A 24807-nucleotide genomic window follows, 5' to 3' on the forward strand; every position below is an offset into this window, starting at 1 on the left:
CTTTAGAAGCTTCTGATAGGCTAATTGACATCATTTGAGTCAATTGGAGGTGTACCTGTGGATGTATTTCAAGGCCTACCTTCAAACTCAGTGCCTCTTTGTTTGACATCATGGGAAAATCAAAAGAAATCAGCCAAGGCCTCAGAAAAAAAATTGTAGACCTCCACAAGTCTGGTTCATCCTTGGGAGCAATTTCCAAATGCCTGAAGGTACCACGTTCATCTGTACAAACAATAGTACGCAAGTATAAACAGCATGGGACCACGCAGCCGTCATATCGCTCAGGAAGGAGACGTGTTCTGTCTCCTAGAGATGAATGTACTTTGGTGCAAGAAGTGCAAATCAATCCCAGAACAACAGCAAAGGACCATGTGAAGATGCTGGAGGAAACAGGTACAAAAGTATCTATATCCACAGTAAAACGAGTCCTATATCAACATAACCTGAAAGGCCGCTCAGCAAGGAAGAAGCAACTGCTCCAAAACCGCCATAAAAAAGCCAGACTACGGTTTGCAACTGCACATGGGGACAAAGATCGTACTTTTTGGAGAAATGTCCTTTGGTCTGATGAAACAAAAATACGTCCATAATGACCATCGTTATGTTTGGAGGAAAAAGGGGGAGGCTTGCAAGCCAAAGAACACCATCCCAAACATGAAGCACAGGGGTGGCAGCATCGTGTTGCGAGGGTGCTTTGCTGCAGGAGGGACTAGTGCACTTCATAAAATAGATGGCATCATGAGGCAGGAAAAGTACGAGGATATATTGAAGCAACATCAAGACATCAGTCAGGAAGTTAAAGCTTGGTTGCAAATGGGTCTTCCAAATGGACAATGACCCCAAGCATACTTCCAAAATTGTGGCAAAATGGCTTAAGGACAACAAAGTGAAGGTATATTTTCTTTGACTTGCGGCAACTCTCAGTGGTTCTAAATCAAATAGTTGTTTAAAGTCAAAAATTAAACTTGGCTGACCACGCTGTAGGTCATGTCTGTTACTGTACATGCAATATGCTTTGTGGACTTCACAGGACAGAGGTTGCTGTGTGGTTTTATTCTGCCACCGTCTTCTTATCTCTGCCTTTAGGCCTATATATATCACGGTCACAAAGCATATGAATTAACAGGTTAGAGAGCAAACAATGCAATTATCACAACACAGTTGTAATATGGCTATCGATAAAATTGTATTAAGTCATAAAAGTTTCAAATGCATCCTTTCATTACTAATTACTTTGTGTGATATTGCATTTCAATACTATAATTTTTTTAACTCACATTTGATTAATAAAATATTTAAAAATCAGTCATCTGCCCCAAATATGTTTCAGGAGAATGAAGGGATGATGGCAATTGCTGGAGGGAACCTAATTTGATTGGTCCTTAACTTACGGCTCAAACATTTCATGATAAATGGAGTTAGCCCTGAGTTAGGCTGCTCCGGGGCAGGTTTGACAACCCTAATTTTACATGACTTTGTCCATGTGTTTAAGATGCTAATCTTGTAGTAACAACATTGTAGTGTAGTAATGCTGTGACATTGCAAAAAAATATAACACTCCAAACAATGGGATACAGAACCAATAAGTAGGGAAGTCATTCATTTATTTATAAAAACATAAAGACAAATATTTCAGCATTTACTATTTGAGAGCAACTTCATAGTAAGGTCAACCTGAACATGAAAAAAAATAAAAAATAAAATTAGCTTATTTCCTAATTAAACTTTCATAACTAAGCAAAAATATTTACCATATTTTCGCTACACCCGCAATAACATCTGCTAAATATGTGACCAATAAAATTCTATTTGAATGTGTGTATTTTTAACTAAAGACTACATTTGGCCTTTATATTTGCCAAATTTAATGTTACTACAAAGTAGGATACAAAGTCTCAAAATAAGTATTTTCAGTCAACCATATTTCATAGCTTTTGGCAATGGCTCACAGAACTTGTGGTACTCACATTTGTCCCTCTTTTTCTGACCAAGTCGGAAGGTTAATGAAAAAAAATGCGTCCTTTGAATGCTACAGTCTAGTGAAGATAGAATGCTGATTTGGACAGGCAGTGTCACATCTGTAATGTTTTTGAGGAAAGGTTGTTATTGTGGACATGTTTTGAGTATGATTGTATGCAAACTTTTTGTGCAAAGCTAACTCCATCAAGGGCTTATGTGATGTATAATTGGTTTCCTTTCTCTCTATCAGTACTCGTTCTAAGTGTAACGAATGTGACCGTTACGGATGCGTCATAACATGATCAATGACTCACTAGTCAGCATCGCTGCATAACGCAATCATGATAACACTTTAATTTCTACCTGATAAGTCAATTCTGTGAGACATTTTGTTTCTCATTTTGTGTGCAAATGTCACATCCATAACACTGGAATTGCCCTTGAAATTCTCAATCATAAACAGTCATCATACAGTATGAACAAACCCTACTATGAACAACCTGCTCAAAATGAGATGGGCCTATTTCCGTGCTGAAAATGGAAAAACAGGTATCAAACCATTCAATAACAGCAAGGTTTGGCTTCTTCATTGCCATTTGTCCATTGATGCGTCTGTCCCGTCTCTCCTCTAGACTCTAGCGCAGTGATGATAGCCAACACTCCACACTGGACGGCTCTACTTGCCAAAGATGCTGGCTCCTGGGGCTTTAGGCTTCTCCAGTACCGTCTCTCCTCCAGACTTCACCCCACTGAACACTGAGGGAGCCACCTTTCCCATACGCTCTGTGGATGGACAGAGACAAGGCTCTAAGCAAAGATAGCGTGCCAAGCACTACCACAGAAACATGACGCAATACACACACACACTGACAAATCTATATAGTGAAATGTGCCTATAATCTTTAGAAGAAGTGCTGTAGTTGTTGTATTTTATCCTCCTTATCTTGCCACCAACTATATATACTCTGTCTTACAGACTGACTATCCAAGATTCAGTCTCTATAGAAGGAGTGGAAACTTTGTCACTACCTCAATCCGAGCTGGGCTCGGGCCAAATACATGCCATAGTTCAGAGATAACATTCTAAAAAGTATAACCGAGCTCACGTGTCACTTGACTAACTTTACTCCCCCTGATATGTTCCCTACACTAGCGTCTACAACTGATCAATATCAAAAAGGGTGTATGCAGTCAGTTGCCTTTCATATGAAAGTGATTAATTACTTATATTTGACACACACAAGTAGAAAAAAATGTTAGGCAAGCGACAGTACTATAGATAGTGCCAGTGTGTAATGTTCCGATGACACACTGTGGATTGGTAAAGGTCCTACTCACCACACTCTACCATGACCTCATAAGTCTTACTCTTGGGCTCGCCCTTTAGCCCCAGTTTGCTGCGGGCTCCTTTCAAGTCCTCCTCCTTCATCACAGGACGCTTCTTCTTCTTCACCTCAACGGGCTATGGAGGGCAGGAGAGAGAATGGAGGTTAGAAGACAGGGCAAAATCTCACACCTTTCCCTGATCCTACAACACTCCCTCTGATTTGTCTCAATCTTTCTATTCTAAAGTAAACATTGTGGAATCCTTAACATAGGAAATAATATGGAAATGTAGCCATCATCAAAAACAGTGACAATAGTTGATACAGTAGGTCAGTACAGTAGGATACAGGGAAGTTGGCTTACCTGAGACATGGTGTGCGGGTTGTGTCAATCTCAGAGTTCTGGTCAGTGGAGCTGTGTGCTCACGTTGGTGTGTCTGGACTGCTCCTCTCTGTCCAGTCCATTATATTTATACCCCCAGATCCTCAGGGGGCTATTCTCTCTTATTGACCCTGGGAGTGAGTCAGTGGACCCCACCCTCTTTCTATCCCTCTCTCGCTCTATGACCATTATCAGGGTGTATTATTAGGCCTGACGTGAGTGATTGTGCAGCTGGAACGGGTCTTCCTTCGTTTACAATGTGGTTACAGCGAACAGCTGAGGGAACGAGACAACAAATAGCCCTTTCCCCACAACATTCTGCTAGGAGTGATTCCAAGGAACAGAAATAACTCTGGGAAGCCACGCTAGTCCCTAGTGGTCAGGATTCAGCACTCTCTCCACTGTGGCCTGGGTTTGATTCCCAGTCAGGGAATGTCCTTTTGGGCCTCATTGAATGCACTTCAGCTCAACTGGCAGAACATTAGATACATTCAACATGACGTAAAGTAACTACTAACCCCATAACAGGCCTACACACAGCTGCACAATAAAAAATAAAAAACATGGTTTTATTGTCACATACACCAGACTGGTGCAGTAAAATGTGTTTTACAGGGTTAGTCATAGTAGGGCACCCCTGGAGCAAATTAGGGTTAAGTGCCTTGCTCAATGGCACGTCGGCATATTTTTCACTCATTGTCTGCTCAACTATTCAAACCAGCGACCTTTCGGTTACTCTCTAACAGCTAGTTTACAGGCAGAGTTCTTTTTCCATCACATTAAACCTGAGGTCAAAAGTACTTTTCTGAATGGATTACCTAAAGGTGTAGAGATTTTGCAGACAACACTTGGTCATACAATTTCGACTCGACTCCGAGAGGGGGCAAGACCATACATTTTACAGGGAGACTAGTGAGTCAACCTTTCTGTTAGGGAGATAAGCCAACGCTTGCCTGTCAGCATGTGTCTGTGTACAGTCAATAAATGGCAAGCAAGTCAGGACAGGAGGCAAAAAGTGTTTGAGAGCCAGGCTTGTGTGTCAATAATAGTTTGAGTCATTTTGAATGCTTGAAAGGTCTGTGTAGTGAGGGGTCTATTTGTGGGTACTGAGACATTACTCTCAGAGTCAGTCTACTCTATGGGAAGAAATAGATCCTCACTCAGTGCTGTACGTTTCACTGCACCTGTTACTGTTTACTGAGGGCCCATTCTGTCACTGTGAAAATGTGTACCCTATTGGCAGTCTAGAGTATTACGAAGACCTATGATCTCAGAGACTCCTTCCCGTATCTTATAACTCATTGTCCACCCCCTCCATTCCAAGAGATGTATTACTACAAATCATTCTATGCTCTGGCAGCTCCCTGGTGGTCTAGTGGTTAGGATTCGGCGCTCTCACCGCCGCGGCCCGGGTTCGATTCCCGGTCAGGGAACACACGTTTTTAAACCCTGCTACAACCCTACTAAATTGGCAAAACAGAAAGCACTCTCTGTTCAAAGACAAAATCTGTTATTTCAGTGTTTTACAAACTTTATTGTAAAATCATTTAATGGTAATATAAGTCCATCATTTGCCAGTCATTTTATTTTTTACAATAAAATCCCTCCGTTGAACTAAGGACAACATGCACCACCGTTTACCTAACCCCAGTCAGTTATTCCTTTGCATCAGCCAGCAACATCCTACTCAAACCGTTCATCATCACCACATTTACTGCATCCCCACTCCTTACTTGACAAAGTCAAGACCAGAAAAATGCAAGTCCGATTCAAGACCATGAATGTTGTCAAATCACCATGATAAGAGTTGAAAATGTCCATTATTTCTGTGTTCATATTTCAGAACAACATATGGATACTTTAGATATTCAGAATAGTGAATAAATGCTGCTGAGGAAAATAAATTATATTATTTTAAATGATGTTCTGATTTAATCATCAGTTTTTGACAGATGGAAAGGGTTAACAGTTTGCAGCAGCCTCAGCAGGTGTTATCGTAGAGGATGTTGTTGCTCATTTGTTAGCTTCTCCCTTTTCAACAATAACTTTGAAAAATAAGTTTCAAATGATCATCTGGAACAGTTTTCTATTGCAGCGTGCTTGTTGTTAGCCATCAATCAATCAAATGTATTTATAAAGCCCTTTTTACATCAGTCGATGTCACAAAGTGCTGTACAGAAACCCAGCCTAAAACCCCAAACACCAAGTAATGCAGATGTAGAAGCATGGAAATAACTTTTGTGTGGAACATTGTTGCATTTAAAGTGGAACTGACCGCATTTTCTCAACATGAAATCTTAAAATCTTTTCATATACACCCCCAGGAAGAATATGACACTTAAAAATATATATATATTCTGACAAGTGACAAATTAGATATGGTCATTTTCATGGTTTCCTAAATTCTTAGAATGTTTTGGAATGATGTATTCTAAGGCATTTGTGAAAATTATATAGCAATACAGAGTGGGAAAGCGGTCGAGCGTTTGGACAATTAATACACCGCAGTACAGAAAAACGAATAAAAACATTGGTCCTGTCCAGGACCGGAGTCGACACAGACCGGTGCGCTATAGCTAATCAGAGCTACAGTAGACCTTCATACAAACAAGCCATTTGAAACACGGGCCTGCCATCATTCCCTTTGAACTGGACTGTGTGTTTACAGGCAGTTGCAACAGCGCGACTTTAAATCATTATAACGCATTCGCCAAAAAAACAAAAGAAATACACCTGACTGGATTTCAGCAAAAATGTAAACACCACGGGAGTCCTCTTACATTTGGGAACTTTACAGTCCTATTGATCAAACAACCATGAAAAAAGGTAGGCTCTTCCTCAGTTATGCACATTAACAACTAATGCTAGCCAGAGCAAGATTAGCTAAAATTTAACAAATTAACATCAGATAAATCCTCTTAACTTTCAGCTAGTTAGCTGTCAAAATTGCACTGATAAACGATGGGGAATTGTAGCCTCCGCGCCCTCCTGCAGCTTGCACGCCAATGCATGCTTGTCCAAACCAAGCTAACTGGCTAAAGTTTGCTTGCTAGCTAGCTACTTCTAGACAAATGAGAGAACACCTCAATGACCATTTTACTCCCCGTAGCAGACCTGGTTACATGTTATCTATAGCGTTCTTGACTAACTTACTTTTTTTGCCTACTTTTTTTACTGACAAGGACATATTCAGCAGGTGTTGTGCGTTTGTAAGCGATCTGGCACACTCAGACAAGAGTGCTCTGAAATCGGAGGAGATAGCCAGAGGGAAGTTGAACGCAAGATATATGCTTACTGTATAACAGTCAATCAAGTTCTTGCTAGCTAACCAAATGACACCTGCATCTCTAGCTGTCTATGAGGATAAAAAGTCAGTCAGTCTCTCCTCCAATGGCATGACATCCTTCTTGCTAGCTAGCTAATGTTAGGCTGTGTTTTTAACTTGCTACATAAATAGATACGCTAGCCTATTAGCCACGTTATGACTAACTTGATCATTGCCCTTGCTAGTTTAATTGTATTGACATTCACAGCTTTTAGTTACATTCGTCTGTTTTTGTCCAGAATATTAAGTCATTGAAACTGAAACAGTGCATCCTAAATGGAGGCAGCAATCAATGTACCAGGCCAGCTGTGATTTACAACCTGATAGTAATATTTTTTTGACTACTCAACAAATGTATTGGTGAATTATAGTAATCATGCATTGAACTGCATCCATCTATTCTGTCAACAACGCCTTAGTGTACGTCATGGAAAGTTGAGTCAAATAAAAATAGGTTCTAAAACCTCTTATAAAGTTGGTTTTGTAGCATGAACTGGGAATTAGATATTTTTGACTGATATGATTGTCCGTTTTCTATCTGCAAAGTAGTTCAAATGCTGTCAGTTCCACTTTAAACTTTAGGTCACTGGTTACTCTGTGTGCTAAACGTGAAATGTTCTTTACAAATGGGAAGTAATAGCTGTACATTTCGATTGGGAAATGCTTAATGGTTGCGTTTTTGTATTCTTATTATTGGGACCTACAGGCTTATTATGTCCGAGTTTATGGACTGCTTCTCCTTTAACATGCTGTGTGTGACTGCTGTCTTTCCATCGGCCCTATGCAGTGGTGTAGTGATGCCTGGAGAAGTGGGTATACTTTTATTTAGCAATTTTTGCAAATTTATTCAGAATAAAAACTGAAATACCTTATATATAAATATATTTTAGAATAAGGCTGTAACGTAACAAAGGGGTCTGAATACACTGTATATTTGGCCTGGCGAAGTGGTTTTATGTACTGACTGAATTGAAGTTGATAATTATGTTTTTTATTTTTTTTACTCTGCTGGTATCGGGAAGAAATTACGAGTCGAGAAATTACGAGTTCTAGACCGAGTCAAGACAGAGTACAAATGTATCCGACAGCAAAACGAGACACTCAACATGTGGTCTCGGGACCAGTCTCGAGTACTACAACACAAACATACCCGCACTGCTCTCTCCACTGTACTGTAGGTTGTACACCGGTCCAAAAGTCACTCCCAGTCTAGAGGTCTGTGCTTCTGTCAAGTTCAACATCTGAGCCAAACCAACTGAATGCTACTGCAAGTCTGAAGATCTGAGGCACAAGATGAACACCCACAAACACAGTAAATTCACACAGGCACATTGTCGAAAACAAAGAATGAACAAAACAAATACAAAACAAACAAAGAACATCCTTAGACCAGTGATGTGGGCAAGAGCAGAGAGTTTGAACGTTGGCTGTGAGGACACACCCTCAGGTCCCATATCTACTCCGTCTCTGAATTAAGAACACATGGTGTAAGTTCAGTGTCATGGTTTTAGCCAAAATAACTTAGTGTAAAAAAATACAATTAAAATAAACAGGACACACCAAAGACAAGGAATAAATAGGTAACAGAAGAGATCCTAGTTAAGTCATACACACAGGGAGAGAAGGGCCCGATCCAGGCCTGCAGACCTAAAGCCTGGCTGTACCGTCACTGGGATAAGGGTCTCAGTCCCTTAGGTTAAGGTTGGGTGGTGCATGGTTGAGAGACACACAGCCAAGCTGCACTGTCCTGACCCGTCTTCCCTCTGCAGTCATTATATAGGCTTAGAGGAGTTAGAAACATGTGTTGTAGTTATTATAAAACACTGCATGTTTACAGAGCAAAGCCTCCATAGGAGCATCATCCTAAACTTCCCACATTCCCGCACATGCATGAATGGGAAGTGCACACAGACAGACACACACACCTCCACCAACTCTTATAACAGGCCATTGCAGTCAGCCTAGCTGAGGAAGAGAAACATTTTATATACAGAATCTAAATGAATACAATCACTTTTAGATTCGGAAGATAAGTATCAAATGTATTAAAACGTTAAAATGACAGAGGTTTGCTTGAAGGTAGGAGAAAAGGCAGAGTGCAATCCCAGGTGCCTGTTCTCTCCCGCTACATCCAACAGGGGTCACCTGTTAAACCACAGAAAAAGTAACAACCATTCACAGCTTAACCTGATGCAGTTAATATTATCCTGGGCCTCTTATGAGTCCGTGTGGAACCACAGTGAAGGGGTGCTAGCAATTATACTGCGTCACCCACTCAACCAGACCCAAACGTTCCTGTAATACACCAGTGTTAACGGTTTTCCACCATCATAACAATTCATTTCTTCAATGAGTGTCACCACCATAAGTGATAGATCTATGGTGAAATCTCAGATAGACGTGGTTAGCTGCAGCAAAACACTTCCCCAAGTGTTTCTATTCCCAGTGTAGAGGCTGCAGGAGTCCCATGTGAATGTGTAGTAAAGGCAGTCCAATAGTCTCCATGATCTGCAGTCCTCCATGATCCCACCTCCCTACAGAGGCACCCTACTCACAAAGAGACCAATGCTAGCCTGCTGTTAGAGGAATCTAGACGACATGTTCCCAGGAGGCTCCAGTCAGGGCAGCGGGGCCTGGAGAGGGAGAGAGTGGGGACGTGAAGTGAGGCGAGTGGACACAGGAGTGGGTTAGACCAAGTCAGCCTGGGTAGGCCCAGGTTAAACAGGGATCCCCATACGGTGCTTCTTTTTCTTGACCGTCTTGAGGCCGGTGAGCCGGCGCACATCCTCCTCCTCCGAGTCGTCCATCTCATCGTCAGCCGAGAACAGGATCTGAGAGAGAGAGATTGGAAATGAGACCAAAGGAAGTCACACTGCCTGGATGGATGATATTCAAAGAACACCGAGATATGGGTCAAATGAGTTGAATCCCAGAGTTTAAATGCTCACAGCCGGCAGCAAATCTCCCATGTCAGAAGAAATGCATCATTCTTCATTCAGCCTCAGAGGGTTGGAAAGATGGGGGTAGGGGCTGATTGCTTAGGGTAAAAAAGTGCTCACCCTGGTGGCAGTCTGGTATATTACATCCCTTTGGGAGAGGCGCCTCCCTTTTGTCACACATTCCATCTGACAAATTCAGGCTCCACACAGAGCTCCCTGGTGGTCTAGTGGTTAGGATTCGGCGCTCTCACCGCCGCGGCCCGGGTTCGATTCCCGGTCAGGGAACACACGTTTTATTCTTTCCAAGAATGCCCGACAACCGTAGCCCAGTCACCACGATTATTTTTTATTTACACTTGAGTATTTCTCCTTTTACCCGTTCATTCAGATCTTAAAATACACATGCATTCAGACCTCTTGACTTTTTCCACTTTGTTACATTACAGCCTTATTCTAAAATGTATTAAAATTGTTTTTTTCCCCTCGTCAAACTACACACAATACCCCAAAATGAAAGTGAAAACAGGTTTAGAAATTGTTGCAAATGTCTTAAAAATAAAACCCGAAGTACCTTATTTACATAAGTATCCAGACCCTTTGCTATGAGACTGGAAATTGAGCTCGGGTGCATCCTGTTTCCATTGATCATCCTTGAGATGTTTCTACAACATGGAGTCCACCTGTGGTAAATTCTATAGATCGAACATGATTTGGAAAGGCACACACACCTGTCTATATAAGGGCATTGTGTGTAGATTGATGAGGGAAACATCTATGTAATCCATTGTAGAATAAGGCTGTAACATAACAAAATATGGAAAAAGTCAAGGGGTCTGAATACATTCTGTATGCACGTGTATTTCAAGATCTGAATGAACAGGTAAAAGGAGAAGTACTCCAGAGTGTAAATTAAAAAAAATGGTTGTGCTGACTGGGCTACCGTTGACGGGCATTCTTGAAAAATAAAATTAAAAAAAAGGTTGTTCCCTGACCGGGAATCGAACCCGGGCCGCGGCGGTGAGAGCGCCGAATCCTAACCACTAGACCACCAGGGAGGTGTGAAAGTGGAAGGAACAAATGTCACTGGAAAATTTGATACAGGGGAGAAGTCAAAGTATCTGGGTGTAGTATAGAGGGTTGCCATCGGGGTTGTTTACAGCGTAAACCAATATGTCAGCATCTGTAACTTCAACAACTAGGTCCAACTCATCACTATAAAACAAGCCTGCTATTTGCCACCTTCTATAAGATCACTGCCCTTAATCTCTATGTAGACAGACTGTTCATTTTGTTTTAGCTTGAGGCAGATTACTAAAGCTATATATGCTCTGAGTACACCAGTACAGGAAGGTTCATTTAATTGTGGGTTTGGACCCCACTGGTGGAGGAAGTGCGCAACACGGTGGCAGTCTGCTACACTACATCCAGATGTCAATGAGAAACTACTCCCATCACACATGCCACGGCCAGTCATGTGTAGTGCCACAAAGTCTGTGTGACGGTAATTCCATAGGACATGCATTCCTAATATTAGATACAGCTCCCTGGTGGTCTAGAAGTAAGGATTCGACGCCCTCACCGCTATTATATACACACACACACACACACACACACACACACACACACACACATATATATATATACACACACACACACTACATTCAATTTATTTAGCACATGCTATTATCCAGAGCGACTTTAGTCACTCAACAATGTCAATAGTGCTAATAGAGCTGGGTGATATGAACAAAAAGTAATATCAATTGACCCATTTTTCTTGATAACAATAAATACAACTAATATACACATAAATAGATACATAGTACCAGCCAAAAGTTTGGACACCTACTCATTCAAGGGTTATTTATTTATTTTTTACTATTTTCTACATTGTAGAATAATAGAAGACATCCGAACTATGAAATAACACATATTGAATTATGTAGTAACCAAGAAGTGTTAAACAAATCAAAACATATATATAGCCAACCTTTGCATTCTCTCATCCAGCTCAAGAGGTAGTCATCCAGAATACATTTAAAATGAACAGGTGTCCCTTGTTAAAATTTGTGGAATTCCTTTCCTTCTTTTGAGCCAATCAGTTGTGTTGTGACAAGGTAGGGTTGGTATATAGAAGATAGCCCTATTTGGTAAAAGACCAAGTCCATATTATGGCAAGAACAGCTCCAATAAGAAAAGAGAAACGACAGTCCATCATTACTTTAAGACATGAAGTTCAGTCAATGCAGATAATTTCACTAACTTTTAAAGTTTATTCAAGTGAAGTCGCAAAAACCATGATGAAACTGGCTCTCATGATGAGGACCCCCACAGGAAAGCAAGACCCAGAGTTACCTCTGCTGCAGAGGATAAGTCCATTAGAGTTAACTGCACCTCAGATTGCAGCCCAAATAAATGCTTCAGAGTTCAAGTGACAACCACATCGCAACATCAACTGTTCAGAGAAGACTGCGTGAATCAGGCCTTCATGGTCTAATTGCTGCAAAGAAACCACTACTAAAGGACACAAATAAGAAGAGAATTACTTAGGCCAAGAAACACGAGCAATGGACATTAGACAGGTAGAAATCTGTCCTTTGGTCTGATGAGTCCATATTTGAGACTTTTTGCTTCCAACAGCCGTGTCTTTGTGAGACGCAGAGTAAGTGAACGGATGATCTTTGCATGTGTGGTTCCCACTGTGAAGCATGGAGGAGGAGGTGTGATGGTGCTATGCTGATTACACTGTCTGTGATTTATTTAGAATTCAAGGCACACTTAACCAGCATGGCTTCCACAGCATTAAGCAGCGATACACCATCCCATCTGGTATGCGCTTAGTGGGACTATCATTTTTCCCCCCAACAGGACAATGACCCAGAACACACCTCCAAGCTGTGTGAGGGCTATTTGACCAAGAAGGAGAGTGATGGAGTGCAGCATTAGATTACCTGGCCTCCACAATCATCTGACCTCAACCCAATTTAGATGGTTAGGGATGAGTTGGACCGCATAGTGAAGGAAAAGCAGTGCTCAGCACATGTGGGAACTCCAAGACTGTGGGAAAAGCATTCCAGGTGAAGCTGGTTGAGAGAATGCCAAGAGTGTGCAAAGCTGTCATCAAGGCAAAGGGTGACTACTTTGAAGAATCTCAAATATATTTCGATTTCTTTAACACTTTTTTGGTTACTACATGATTCCATCTGTGTTATTTCATAGTTTTCATGTCTTCACTATTATTCTAATGTAGAAAATAGTCAAAATAAAGAAAAACCCTTGAATGAGTAGGTGTCCAAACTTGACTAGTACTGTATAATTTTTTATATCTTAAGTGGTCCTAAAATTCTAAATCAAATAGTAATACCACGGATCATTTAGCTATCTAAAAACAATTCCATGTGTTAGCTTAGTAGAAGCCAGACTGAATAGTTAACCACATAGATACCTGGACTATGAGCTGCTGCTGCAGTTTACTATCGTTCACTTTATTCCTATTTATATGTACATATATCCCTCCATTACCTCAGCAGTGGTACCCCTTGTATAAATGAGTTAATTATTGTGTTTATTTAAATAGGCAAGTCAGTTAAGAACATATTCTTATTTACAATGACGGCCTACCAAAAAGGCAAAGAGAGAGACCACTACATAAAGAGAGACCTAGAGACCACTACATAAAGAGAGACCTAGAGACCACTACATAAAGAGAGACCTAGAGACCACTACATAAAGAAAGACCACTACATAAAGAGAGACCTAGAGACCACTACATAAAGAGAGACCTAGAGACCACTACATAAAGAGAGACCTAGAGACCACTACATAAAGAGAGACCTAGAGACAACTACATAGAGACCTAGAGACAACTACATAAAGAGAGACCTAGAGACCACTACATAAAGAGAGACCTAGAGACCACTACATAAAGAGAGACCTAGAGACCACTACATAAAGAGAGACCTAGAGACCACTACATAAAGAGAGACCTAGAGACCACTACATAAAGAGAGACCTAGAGACCACTACATAAAGAGAGACCTAGAGACCACTACATAAAGAGAGACCTAGAGACCACTACATAAAGAGAGACCACTACATAAAGAGAGACCACTACATAAAGAGAGACCACTACATAAAGAGAGACCACTACATAAAGAGAGACCACTACATAAAGAGAGACCTAGAGACCACTACATAAAGAGAGACCTAGAGACCACTACATAAAGAGAGACCTAGAGACCACTACATAAAGAGAGACCTAGAGACCACTACATAAAGAGAGACCTAGAGACCACTACATAAAGAGAGACCTAGAGACCACTACATAAAGAGAGACCTAGAGACAACTACATAGAGACCACTACATAAGAGACCTAGAGACCACTACATAAGAGACCTAGAGACCACTACATAAGAGACCTAGAGACCACTACATAAGAGACCTAGAGACCACTACATAAAGAGAGACCTAGAGACCACTACATAAAGAGAGACCTAGAGACCACTACATAAAGAGAGACCTAGAGACCACTACATAAAGAGAGACCTAGAGACCACTACATAAAGAGAGACCTAGAGACCACTACATAAAGAGAGACCTAGAGACCACTACATAAAGAGAGACCTAGAGACCACTACATAAAGAGAGACCTAGAGACCACTACATAAAGAGAGACCTAGAGACCACTACATAAAGAGAGACCTAGAGACCACTACATAAAGAGAGACCTAGAGACCACTACATAAAGAGAGACCTAGAGACCACTACATAAAGAGAGACCTAGAGACAACTACATAAAGAGAGACCACTACATAAGAGACCTAGAGACCACTACATAAAGAGAGACCTAGAGACCACTACATAAAGAGAGACCTAGAGACCACTACATAAAGAGAGACCTAGAGACCACTACATAAAGAGAGACCTAGAGACCACTACATAAAGAGAGACCTAGAGACCACTACATAAAGAGAGACCTAGAGACAACTACATAAAGAGAGACCTAGAGACAACTACATAAAGAGAGACCTAGAGACAACTACATAAAGAGAGACCTAGAGACCACTACATAAAGAGAGACCTAGAGACAACTACATAAAGAGAGACCCAGAGACAACTACATAAAGAGAGACCTAGAGACCACTACATAAAGAGAGACCTAGAGACAACTACATAAAGAGAGACCTAGAGACCACTACATAAAGAGAGACCTAGAGACAACTACATAAAGAGAGACCTAGAGACAACTACATAAAGAGAGACCTAGAGACAACTACATAAAGAGAGACCTAGAGACCACTACATAAAGAGAGACCTAGAGACCACTACATAGAGACCTAGAGACCACTACATAGAGACCTAGAGACCACTACATAAAGAGAGACCTAGAGACAACTACATAAAGAGAGACCTAGAGACAACTACATAAAGAGAGACCTAGAGACAACTACATAAGAGACCTAGAGACCACTACATAAAGAGAGACCTAGAGACAACTACATAAAGAGAGACCCAGAGACAACTACATAAAGAGAGACCTAAAGACAACTACATAAAGAGAGACCTAGAGACAACTACATAAAGAGAGACCTAGAGACAACTACATAAAGAGAGACCTAGAGACAACTACATAGAGAAAGAGACAACTACATAGAGAAATAGAGACAACTACATAAAGAGAGACCTAGAGACAACTACATGTATTATTACGTGTTTGACTATTTTATTATTTCTAAATGTTGTTTCTCTCTGTATTGTTGGGAAAGGCCTGTAAGTAAGAATTCAATGTTAGTCCACACCTTTTGCAACTTTGAAATTGGCTACTAGTGGGAACTTACACAGAACTGTCAATAACATCTGATTGGCTTGAGGGTGGGGACTTATGGATATAACCAGATGAATTGGTTAAAACAGCAAAATTAGTTTAAGAAAAATATCTATATCCAAAGATAAAAGTGGGCTTAATAGGTCCACTTACCCTAACAGTAAGTGTTTCATTTGTTTTTCTTTTCCCCGTAATTACATTTTAAATTGTTCCTCAACAGTCGTATGCTTGTGCTTATCAGGATGTATCTCTCCCTTCACTCTGTGTGCAAAGGGGGGAGAGGGAGTGCGAACAGGAAACGAAAAACAGGGACAGGGTAGATACTTTCATTGCTGGAAGCAGGCAAATGCATATTAAATGTTAAACAAATAATTGTTTTGGAACCAAAAAATATGCAGGAAAGTTGTGTAGCCTAATCACCTAATATTACAGACGTAAGCAAATCTGCCTCAATAAGAGGGAATGTCGGTGTTGTAATTTTAGGCTCCCTTGCCTAGTTAAATACAGGGTTAAATAACAATACTCTAAGTGCTATGGATGAATCATGAGTTACCCTCTTGTTACTGAAGAAACCAATCGCCTAGGTTTCACAATAAACTCAACCTTTGATGCCAAAGCAACAACTCTGGACTCTTTAAAAAAAAAAAACACTACTTATAACGGATGGACATTTTTTTAATATTTTTTTTTTTACAGTTTCTGATTCATAAGAATTCCCCCTGCTCGAGGCAGACTGTTAAATGACTTAATGTATGAATGTTTGTGAGTGTGGTGGTTGTCTCTGGTCTGTGGAGGAGATTACAGGCCTGTAAAGTGACTGACCATGGGCACCAGGTGGAATGATTTACAGCCCAGAGAGAGGCTCCTGCTGGTGCTGGGCAGGGTTTGTCTACACAGCCAGTGGAGTTCAGGGAGAATGTAGCTTAGCACAGTGGCTACGTCAGCCTGAGGCAATGGAGAAGAGCGAGAGGCCACACAGGGTTTGCAATGAGAGGGATTTGGGGGGTGAGGAGAGGTGTACGAGGCTCAGAATCAAATCACGGACTTTAGTCTATATTCCCCCTAAGGATTTTCCCGAGCTCTTTCCAAAGCCAGCTTGTGTGTGTAATGTATGTATGATTGTGTTTTCACCATTTTTTTGTCCATGACTTTATAAAATGGCCCTGTGTTAGTGGTGGGGTCCAGGTCTTACCTCAGACTCCGAGTCGTCGTGGGAGAGTGCCCGTCTGTAGCGCACCTTACGGTTGCCCCGCACATCCTCCCCCACCTCCCGCTCCTCCAGCTTGGCTTTTGTCCTCCCCTTCTTCATCAGGAAGTTATCTACCACCCAAAACATCAGGGCCTGAGGACAACATATGGTACACAGCCCATTGAGCAAGTACAACGCCAGACACACGTGACTGAGACAGTTTGATCACACACATCACAAGCCTAACTGACTAAAATCTGTCGACAAACATAACGTCAAATACACATAGTTGTAGCAAACAACAACCCATGAAGTAATACCATTACATATGATACTATGTTCTTCATAGAGCCCTGCCTCAGAGGCACTGCACACTTAACTTACATTAACGAAGAATGGGACGATGAGCATGACGATGGCCAGCTCCAACTGAGGATTGTTTATGGGGTTCAGGAGAGCCAGCTGTGATACACAGACACATGAATGAGCACAACAAACAAGACAGGAAATACAAACATTAACACAACTGAGTTAAAACGACAAAGTTTACAGTACTGTTTGAATTCATACACTTCCCACAGGGATAATATAACTCAACTGATGCCCCCTTACTCACCTTCTTCCACTGGGGGATGAGTAGGACCAGGATGATGAGGACCTTCTCAAACATCATGATGAGGATGTAGAGAGCACACTGGCCCGCCCACGCAGTGCACTGCACCGGCTCTCCTACACACACACACACACACACACACACACCACACACACACGTGTCTTACTATACTTGTGAGGATTTTTTGGGAACATCAATTGAATCCCACTCCAAATCCTGTTTTCCCTAACCCAATTCTAACCAAAACCCCTAGGTCTAAAATAGTATTTTACAAGTGAGGGCCGGCAAAAATGTCCTCACTTCTCTGAATATTTGTTGAGTGGTTACATTTCTCCAGGCCCATCTCAGCCTTTTACCAAAACAGAAGTAGGGTGACTGCTTTGTAATTGTTTCAACTGCAGATTGTGCCTTTAAATCAAAGAACCAGGGAAAGTTTAATGTGGCATCCATAAACTGCCTGAGTTGAACAAGTTAACAGTGATCCACTGTTTGATCTGGATGACATTGCAGCACTGCAGTGCACGAGGTAGCCTCTGCCCCCTTCTGGACATCATGTGTACTACATGGTGAAAGGATCTCATCCACACCAACACACACACACACACACTCTCCTGATCCTCACCGTATTCTCCGAAGCGTAGAGCATCCCACTGCCTCCACTCTACAATGGCACTGACAGTCCTCACCCCGGCATAGATCAGCAGCATGCCCAGAGACGCATCCAGGAGGAAGTTTATAAGGTAACTGAGGAAGAGAGAGGAGACATTATCCACTTCAAGGTTGAGGTATTTTTATTTAACCAGGTAGGCCAGTTGTCATTTACAACTACGACCTGGCCAGGATAAAGCAAAGCAGTACGACAACAACAACAGCGTTACACGTGGGATAAACAGACATACAGTCAATAACAATAGAAAATCTGTATACAGTGTGTGCAAATGAGGTAAGGCAATAACTAGGCCATAGTGGCGAAGTAATTACAATTTAGCAATTAACACTGGAGTGAGATGTGCAGATGAGGATGTGCAAGTATAAATACTGGTGTGCAAAAGAGTAGAAAAAAAACAAAAATCAAATATGGGGATGAGGTAGGTAGTTGGATGGGCTATTTACATACCGTAATTTCCGGACTATTAAGCGCACCTGAATATAAGCCGCACCCACTGAATTTTCAAAAAATTATTATTTTGAACATAAATAAGCCGCACATGTCTATATGCCGCAGGTGCCTACAGGTACATTGAAACAAATTAACTTTACACAGGCTTTAACGAAACACGGCTTGTAACAAAAAATAAAAAATTAGCAGTAAGCTTTAGTTGTCTTTTTGCACTGAGTCAATTCCTCACGCTGCTGTTTCCAACATCTTATCATCGACTCATTAAGACCAAGCTCCCGTGCAGCAGCTCTATTTCCTTTTCCAACAGCCAGATCAATCGCCTTCAACTTGATAGCTGAATCATATGCATTTCTCCGTGTCTTTGCCATGATGAGGGTGACAAAATGACTACCGTAATCAGAATGATGGGAAGTTTGAGAGCGCTCGATTTAATCTAAACAGTAAACAAAAAAGTTGTTTGACCTTAACTCGTTCGGCAATTTCATTGGTCTAATGAAAGCTTCATGCCGCCAAAAAACTGAGCACGTCACAGAATGTGTTTTTTTGAGAAAAAAAAATTGAAAGCAGGAAAAATCCATATACTAGCCGCGTCATTGTTTAAGCCGCAATGTTCAAAGCGTGGGAAAAGAGTTGCGGCTTACAGTCCGGAATTTACGGTATGTCTGTGTACAGCTGCAGCGGTCAGTAAGCTGCTCTGACAGCCGATGCTTGAAGTTAGTGAGGGAGATATGTCTCCAACTTCAGTGATTTTTGCAGTTCGTTCCAGTCATTGGCAGCAGAGAACTGGAAGGAAAGGCAGCCAAAGGAGGTGTTGGCTTTGGGGATGACCAGTGAAATATACCTGCTGGAGCATGTGCTACGGGTGGGTGTTGCTATGGTGACCAGTGATCTGAGATAAGGCGGAGCTTTACCTAGAAAAGATTTATCGATGACCTGGAGCCAGTGGGTTTGGCAACGAATATGTAGCGAGGACCAGCCAACGAGAGCATACAGGTCACAGTGGTGGGTAGTATATGGGGCTTTGGTGACAAAACGGATGGCACTGTGATAGACTGCATCCAATTTGCTGAGTAGTGTTGGAGGCTATTTTGAACATGACATCGCCGAAGTCAAGGATCGGCAGGATAGTCAGTTTTACGAGGGTATGTTTGGCAGCATGAGTGAAGGAGGCTTTGTTGCAAAATAGGAAGCCGATTATAGATTTAACTTTGTATTGGAGATGCTTAATGTGAGTCTGGAAGGAGAGTTTACAGTCTAGCCAGACACCTAGGTATTTATAGTTGTCCACATATTCTAAGTCAGAACCGACCAGAGTAGTGATGCTAGGCGGGCGGGTAGCGATCGGTTGAAGAGCATGCATTTAGTTTTACTAGCGTTTAAGAGCAGTTGGAGGCCACGGAAACAGTGTTGTATGGCATTGAAGCTTGTTTGGAGGTTTGTCAACACTGTGTCCAAAGGGCCAGATGTACACAGAATGGTGTTGTCTGCTTTGAGGTGGATCAAAGAATCACCCGCAGCAAGAGCGACATCATTGATATATCCAGAGAAAAGAGTCTGCCCGAGAATTGAGACTGCCAGAGGTCCAGACAACAGGCCCTCCGATTTGACACACTGAACTCTGAGAGGTAGTTAGTGAACCAGGCGAGGCAGTCATTAGAGAAACCAAGACTGTTGAGTCCGCCGATAAGAATACGGTGATTGACAGAGTCGAAAGCCTTGGCCCGGTCGATGAAGACGGCTGCACAGTACTGTCTTTTATCAATAGTAGTTATGATATCGTTTAGGACCTTGAGCCGACCTGAGGTGCACACATGACCAGCTCGGAAACCAGATTGCATAGCGGAGAAGGTACGGTGGGATTCGAGATGGTCGATGATCTGTTTGTTCACTTGGCTTTCAAAGACTTTAGAAAGGCAGGGCAGGATGGATATAGGTCTGTAACAGTTTAGATCTAGAGTGTCTCCCCCTTTGAAGAGGGGGATGACTGCGGCCGCTTTCCAATCTTTAGGAATCTTAGACGATACGAAAGAGAGGTTGAACAGACTAGTAATAGGGGTTGCGACAACGGCGGCAGATAATTTTAGGAAGAGAGGGTCCAGATTGTCTAGCCCAGCTGATTTGTAGGGATCCAGATTCTGCAGCTCTTTCAGGACATCAGCTGTCTGGATTTGGGTGAAGGAGAAACGGGGGGGGGGGGGGCCTGTAGCTGCGGGGGGAGCAGAGCTGTTGGCCAGGCTTGGGGTAGCCAGATGGAAAGTGTGGCCAGCCATAGAGAAATGCTTATTGAAATTCTCGATTATCGTGGATTTATCAGTGGTGACAGTGTTTCCTAGCCTCAGTCCAGTGGGCAGCTGCTCTTATTCTCCATGGACTTTACAGTGTCCCAAAGATTTTTGGAGTTAGTGCTGCAGGATGCAAATTTCTGTTTGAAAAAGCTAGCCTTCGCTTTCCTAATTGCCTGTGTATATTGGTTCCTGACTTCCCCGAAAGGTTGCATATCGCGGGGACTATTCAAAGCTAGTGCAGTACGCCACAGGATGTTTTTGTGCTGGTCAAGGGCAGTCAAGTCTGGAGTGAACCAAGGGCTATATCTGTTCTTAGTTTGACATTTTTTTGAAAGGGGCATGCTTATTTAAGATGGTGAGGAAGGCATTTTTGAAGAAGAGGTAGACAATGTTATAAAGAGACTATCCTACATACAGTCATACGCACAGAGAGACAAACACAATCACTGACAGACACGTAGAAATATACAGACACTCACAGTGAGCAAGGGTCCTCCTCTGTGAGGTCAGACAGGTAGACATTAGCAAAGTGAATAAACAGCATCCCAATGGCTTGTTTGGAGGTGTCCAGGAACCTGGAAGAGTTGGCCAGGACAGGAGGATATTTTAAAAACTCTGAGTATTCAAGTTGTTTCAAAAGCTGAACATAACATTACAAACATGTACCAGTCTTGTGTTTATCTTAGATGCAATTCAGTATTCACATTGTAACTAGGTCATAAGCAATATTGAAGAGGATAAGCTTGAATACACTGGTTGGGAGTGAGATGGCTCCTGTCTTACCAGATCCTCCAGGGTCTTCTCTCATGCTTGGGCTCCCTGAAGCGCTTTACTGTGGACAGGAGACAGACAGAGTGTCACATATAGGACTGCTGCTCTCTTTCTCACACGGACACACACAATGGCGGTGGGATGATTCAGTACCTCTGTCTTTCTAATTATGTCAAGGAGCAGATTCAATCAGCCTATTCATGTAAATTAATTTAGGACTGCTCAAGTCTGAACTTAAATAGGCTTTTTCATCATCAAGTTTAGTATGATGGTCAACATATCAGCATGACATGTAAGGGGCCTTTTTCTATGAGTATTGGCCAGTGTGATGGGAAATGCAGTTCAGTGTTCCCTTTTAACTAGGCTACACCTGGCACCATAGCCTAACTAATAGACTTAAGACTGAAGCAAACAATGTTCATTAGGCTACATTCTCTTAAGTCAGTTATTGAGATGCCATGTTTACACAAGGTCAGACTATAGAGGAAGGGTGAATGGTAAAAGAGGAAGTGGCACACTACTGTACTAAAATTGTAGTCAAGCTTATGTTACTGTGCCTCATTATCAGCCAAATCTCACTTGGCCTGTGAGCAGAGGAAATACTTGGGTTGTTTCTTATGAGCTAAAAGAAATGTGCTTTAGCGCTGTAATCAAGAGGACCGGCTAGTGCTATTGAGTATGTTACACCAGGCATTGTAAATATTACATATCACACTGTCCTAACCACGTGACTGGTATATCAGACACCTGAATCTTTCAGCATTATCACCTGGGTTACCAACCTGGCTATGGAAGAATGGGGATGAGATACTGTAGGTTGGGAGAATGTGTATCAAACACTGTTCCCTACAGACACAATAGCCTACATGAAAGAAACTGCCCGACCGCTACTCTGGGGGTTAGGCCCCTATGTGTACGAGAGGCACAAGCCACTGGGTTCTTTTAAAGTCTAGGCCTACACTTTAATTAATCCCTGTGTGTGTGTGTATTCTCTCAACATGACGTAATGGCTGACAAATAAAGCTCTGGCTGTTCCCAACAATAGTAATCTTGTTTCCATGCCCCCCCCCCCCCCTTCTCCTAACCTCCATTACACATGATTGATTGCTGGGTGAGAAGTGGTTCAATGCTTTATGACTCAACTGGTCACTAATCTACCGGACATACCCTAATCGTCAATTTGTGTTTCAGCCATGGTACCACTAGACAATCTCTTAGTGTGTGTTAAGTACTTTACTGTGTGCGTGCATGCGTGTGTGTAAAGTATGTGTCTATGTCACCTGTCAAAAGGGGAGCTCGTTTTCCTAGTGTGATGCCCAAACGAATGTTTACAGTGGCATTTTCATATGGTTATGCTGTAACTTTAGGCTCCCTCATACTACTCTGTTATGTGTTGAGTGTGTAACTACAGACACACCCTGCATGTAAGCTGTGGGCTGGGCTGTGTGACTGATGCAGGCTCAGGCCCAGTCAATTCCTGCTAAGAAAGCTGCATCAGGCATCATCGCTGCTCTGAGAGCTGAACATTCCTCACCTCTTGCTGTTGTGACTGAAGTTCCTCTTTACCAGGGCAACACTGACACTGAATCAAAGGGGAGGACAAACTACAAGGCCAAAAAGGAACACTAAGGGGATGAGCCAACATAGATGTCTGTTGTGTCCAAAGTAACTCTGTCCAATCCAGTTTTTGAGACACAGTGAATGCTATGACTGCCAGTGATTCTTGCCAATTAAAAACAAGTAGCCTAAGCAGGTTATCCAATTTCAACAATAAGCCTATACTGAACAAACAAGTCAAATTTCCAGTCAGGGTGTGCGTCTGGCTGGCTGTACTCACACATCAGCGTACTGAAGGCCACCATCGCTAGTAGGCCTTGCAGGAAGATGCCGAAAGAGTCCATCAAGGCACCGTTCTCGCAGCCACGGGTGTCCGCATCTGGCGTGGGACCGGCGGACACGGACGTATTGGAAGAGGACATAGCGGCCAGAGCAGCTCCCGGGGCAGCCACGTCCCCGGCTAGAGAAAGAAGACTCACCCCGCTAACCGCCATAGTTGACCAGATTAAAAAAAAAAAAAAAAATGGGTTGTTGGGGCGATGGCATATAGGTAGATAGCCAAGCAATAACTTCAATTTAAATGTCTCATCCACATAGAATGGGTGTCTTCGTCATCCAGCTAGCAATTGATTAGCTAGTTATGCAGACAATATCGGTAAAAAAAAAAAGTGAACGATAACTAGCCACTAGTAATGGAATCTTCCCTTTTAACTGCGGATCCATATATTTTCGTTTCCTATGTAGCCAGTGTCAGCAAACAAATGCCATTGTTGATCATATTAATCCCGAATAGCCACAAAAGGACGAGATACATACCATGCGTCAGCATCTTATTTTATGACAAATGAAAACCAATCTTGGGTCCCTAACGTTAACTAGTTAGCTTAGCTAGATACACAGGCAAGCATGGACAAGGATATACCACACTTACATGCATGTAGCTACTCAATGTTTTACTAACGGAAACATTAGAAACATAGTTGCATTTAACATCAGTCGGGTAAAAGATGAGTCATCCCAAGGCATGTTCTTCATGTCCTTTTAACAGTGCGCGAGAGGGTTAACGTTAGCTAGCAAATGAAGCTAGCTGATTTCGGCTATTTCTGTACCACTTAACGTTAGCTAGCTATGCTATCAAGCTCCTTGAGTAAATACAACCGTGTTGCGCTAATATCGCGTCAGGTACAAACCACCAGTTATCATTTTAGCTAGCCTAACGTTACCCGGGTGAAACAGGTAGTTGCTAACGCCGGTAATTTAGCTAGGCTAGCTAAATTAGCTACATAGTCTGGTTCAGTCCAAGTAACGTTACTTGCAATTGATCCCTCCTGCATGTATGAAATGCATGATATTGATCTTTTCACGACTCCAGATGTTATTTCAAAAAGCTGTTTATCATAAAACATCAAATCTATGAATAAAGACCAGAGTATCCAGTCCATTCGTTGCATAGCTAGCTAATTGACCACTAGAATCTCACGCTACATCCCTTCTGAGTCTGTTCAGACTGCCCATTC

At 42.1% G+C, this 24807-nt stretch overlaps 2 protein-coding genes and 3 non-coding genes across 5 annotated transcripts; 2 read left to right on the plus strand and 3 right to left on the minus strand.

Moving 5' to 3' along the window:
- Window positions 1-2287: 2287 nt before the first annotated feature.
- Window positions 2288-3733, minus strand: mustn1b (musculoskeletal, embryonic nuclear protein 1b). The gene is given in 3 exon segments (NM_001141319.2): window positions 2288-2742; window positions 3298-3421; window positions 3649-3733. Coding segments are annotated over 3 exon segments (240 nt in total). The 5' UTR covers window positions 3658-3733; the 3' UTR covers window positions 2288-2635.
- A 1294-nt stretch (window positions 3734-5027) lies between these two features.
- trnae-cuc (transfer RNA glutamic acid (anticodon CUC)) lies at window positions 5028-5099 on the plus strand. The gene has a single exon. It is a non-coding gene; the product is annotated as a tRNA-Glu (tRNA).
- Window positions 5100-5174: 75 nt separating this feature from the next.
- On the minus strand, window positions 5175-24794 carry LOC106582935 (store-operated calcium entry regulator STIMATE). The gene is made up of 8 exons (XM_014166573.3): window positions 23571-24794; window positions 21746-21794; window positions 21442-21537; window positions 18180-18301; window positions 17561-17673; window positions 17329-17406; window positions 16948-17097; window positions 5175-9822 (listed from the first exon to the last, which is right to left on the minus strand). Exons 1-8 carry the CDS (start codon window positions 23782-23784, stop codon window positions 9709-9711), a joined length of 936 nt encoding a protein of 311 aa, XP_014022048.1. The 5' UTR covers window positions 23785-24794; the 3' UTR covers window positions 5175-9708.
- trnae-cuc (transfer RNA glutamic acid (anticodon CUC)) lies at window positions 10144-10215 on the plus strand. Its single transcript has one exon. It is a non-coding gene; the product is annotated as a tRNA-Glu (tRNA).
- Window positions 10914-10985, minus strand: trnae-cuc (transfer RNA glutamic acid (anticodon CUC)). Its single transcript has one exon. It is a non-coding gene; the product is annotated as a tRNA-Glu (tRNA).
- Window positions 24795-24807: the final 13 nt, after the last annotated feature.

Source organism: Salmo salar, chromosome 22 (genome assembly GCF_965601325.2).
Source record: "Salmo salar chromosome 22, fSalSal1, whole genome shotgun sequence".
Taxonomy (NCBI): Eukaryota; Metazoa; Chordata; class Actinopteri; order Salmoniformes; family Salmonidae; genus Salmo; species Salmo salar.

Excerpts from the sequence above, each read along its gene's own strand:
- LOC106582935 (XM_014166573.3), bottom strand. The coding sequence starts at position 23,784 with ATGGCGGTTAGCGGGGTGAGTCTTCTTTCTCTAGCCGGGGACGTGGCT. Across the intron at positions 21,538-21,745 it reads AGAAGACCCTGGAGGATCTG|GTTCCTGGACACCTCCAAAC; the intron begins GTAAGACAGGAG and ends CAACTCTTCCAG. Across the intron at positions 17,674-18,179 it reads TCTACGCTTCGGAGAATACG|GAGAGCCGGTGCAGTGCACT; the intron begins GTGAGGATCAGG and ends GTGTGTGTGTAG.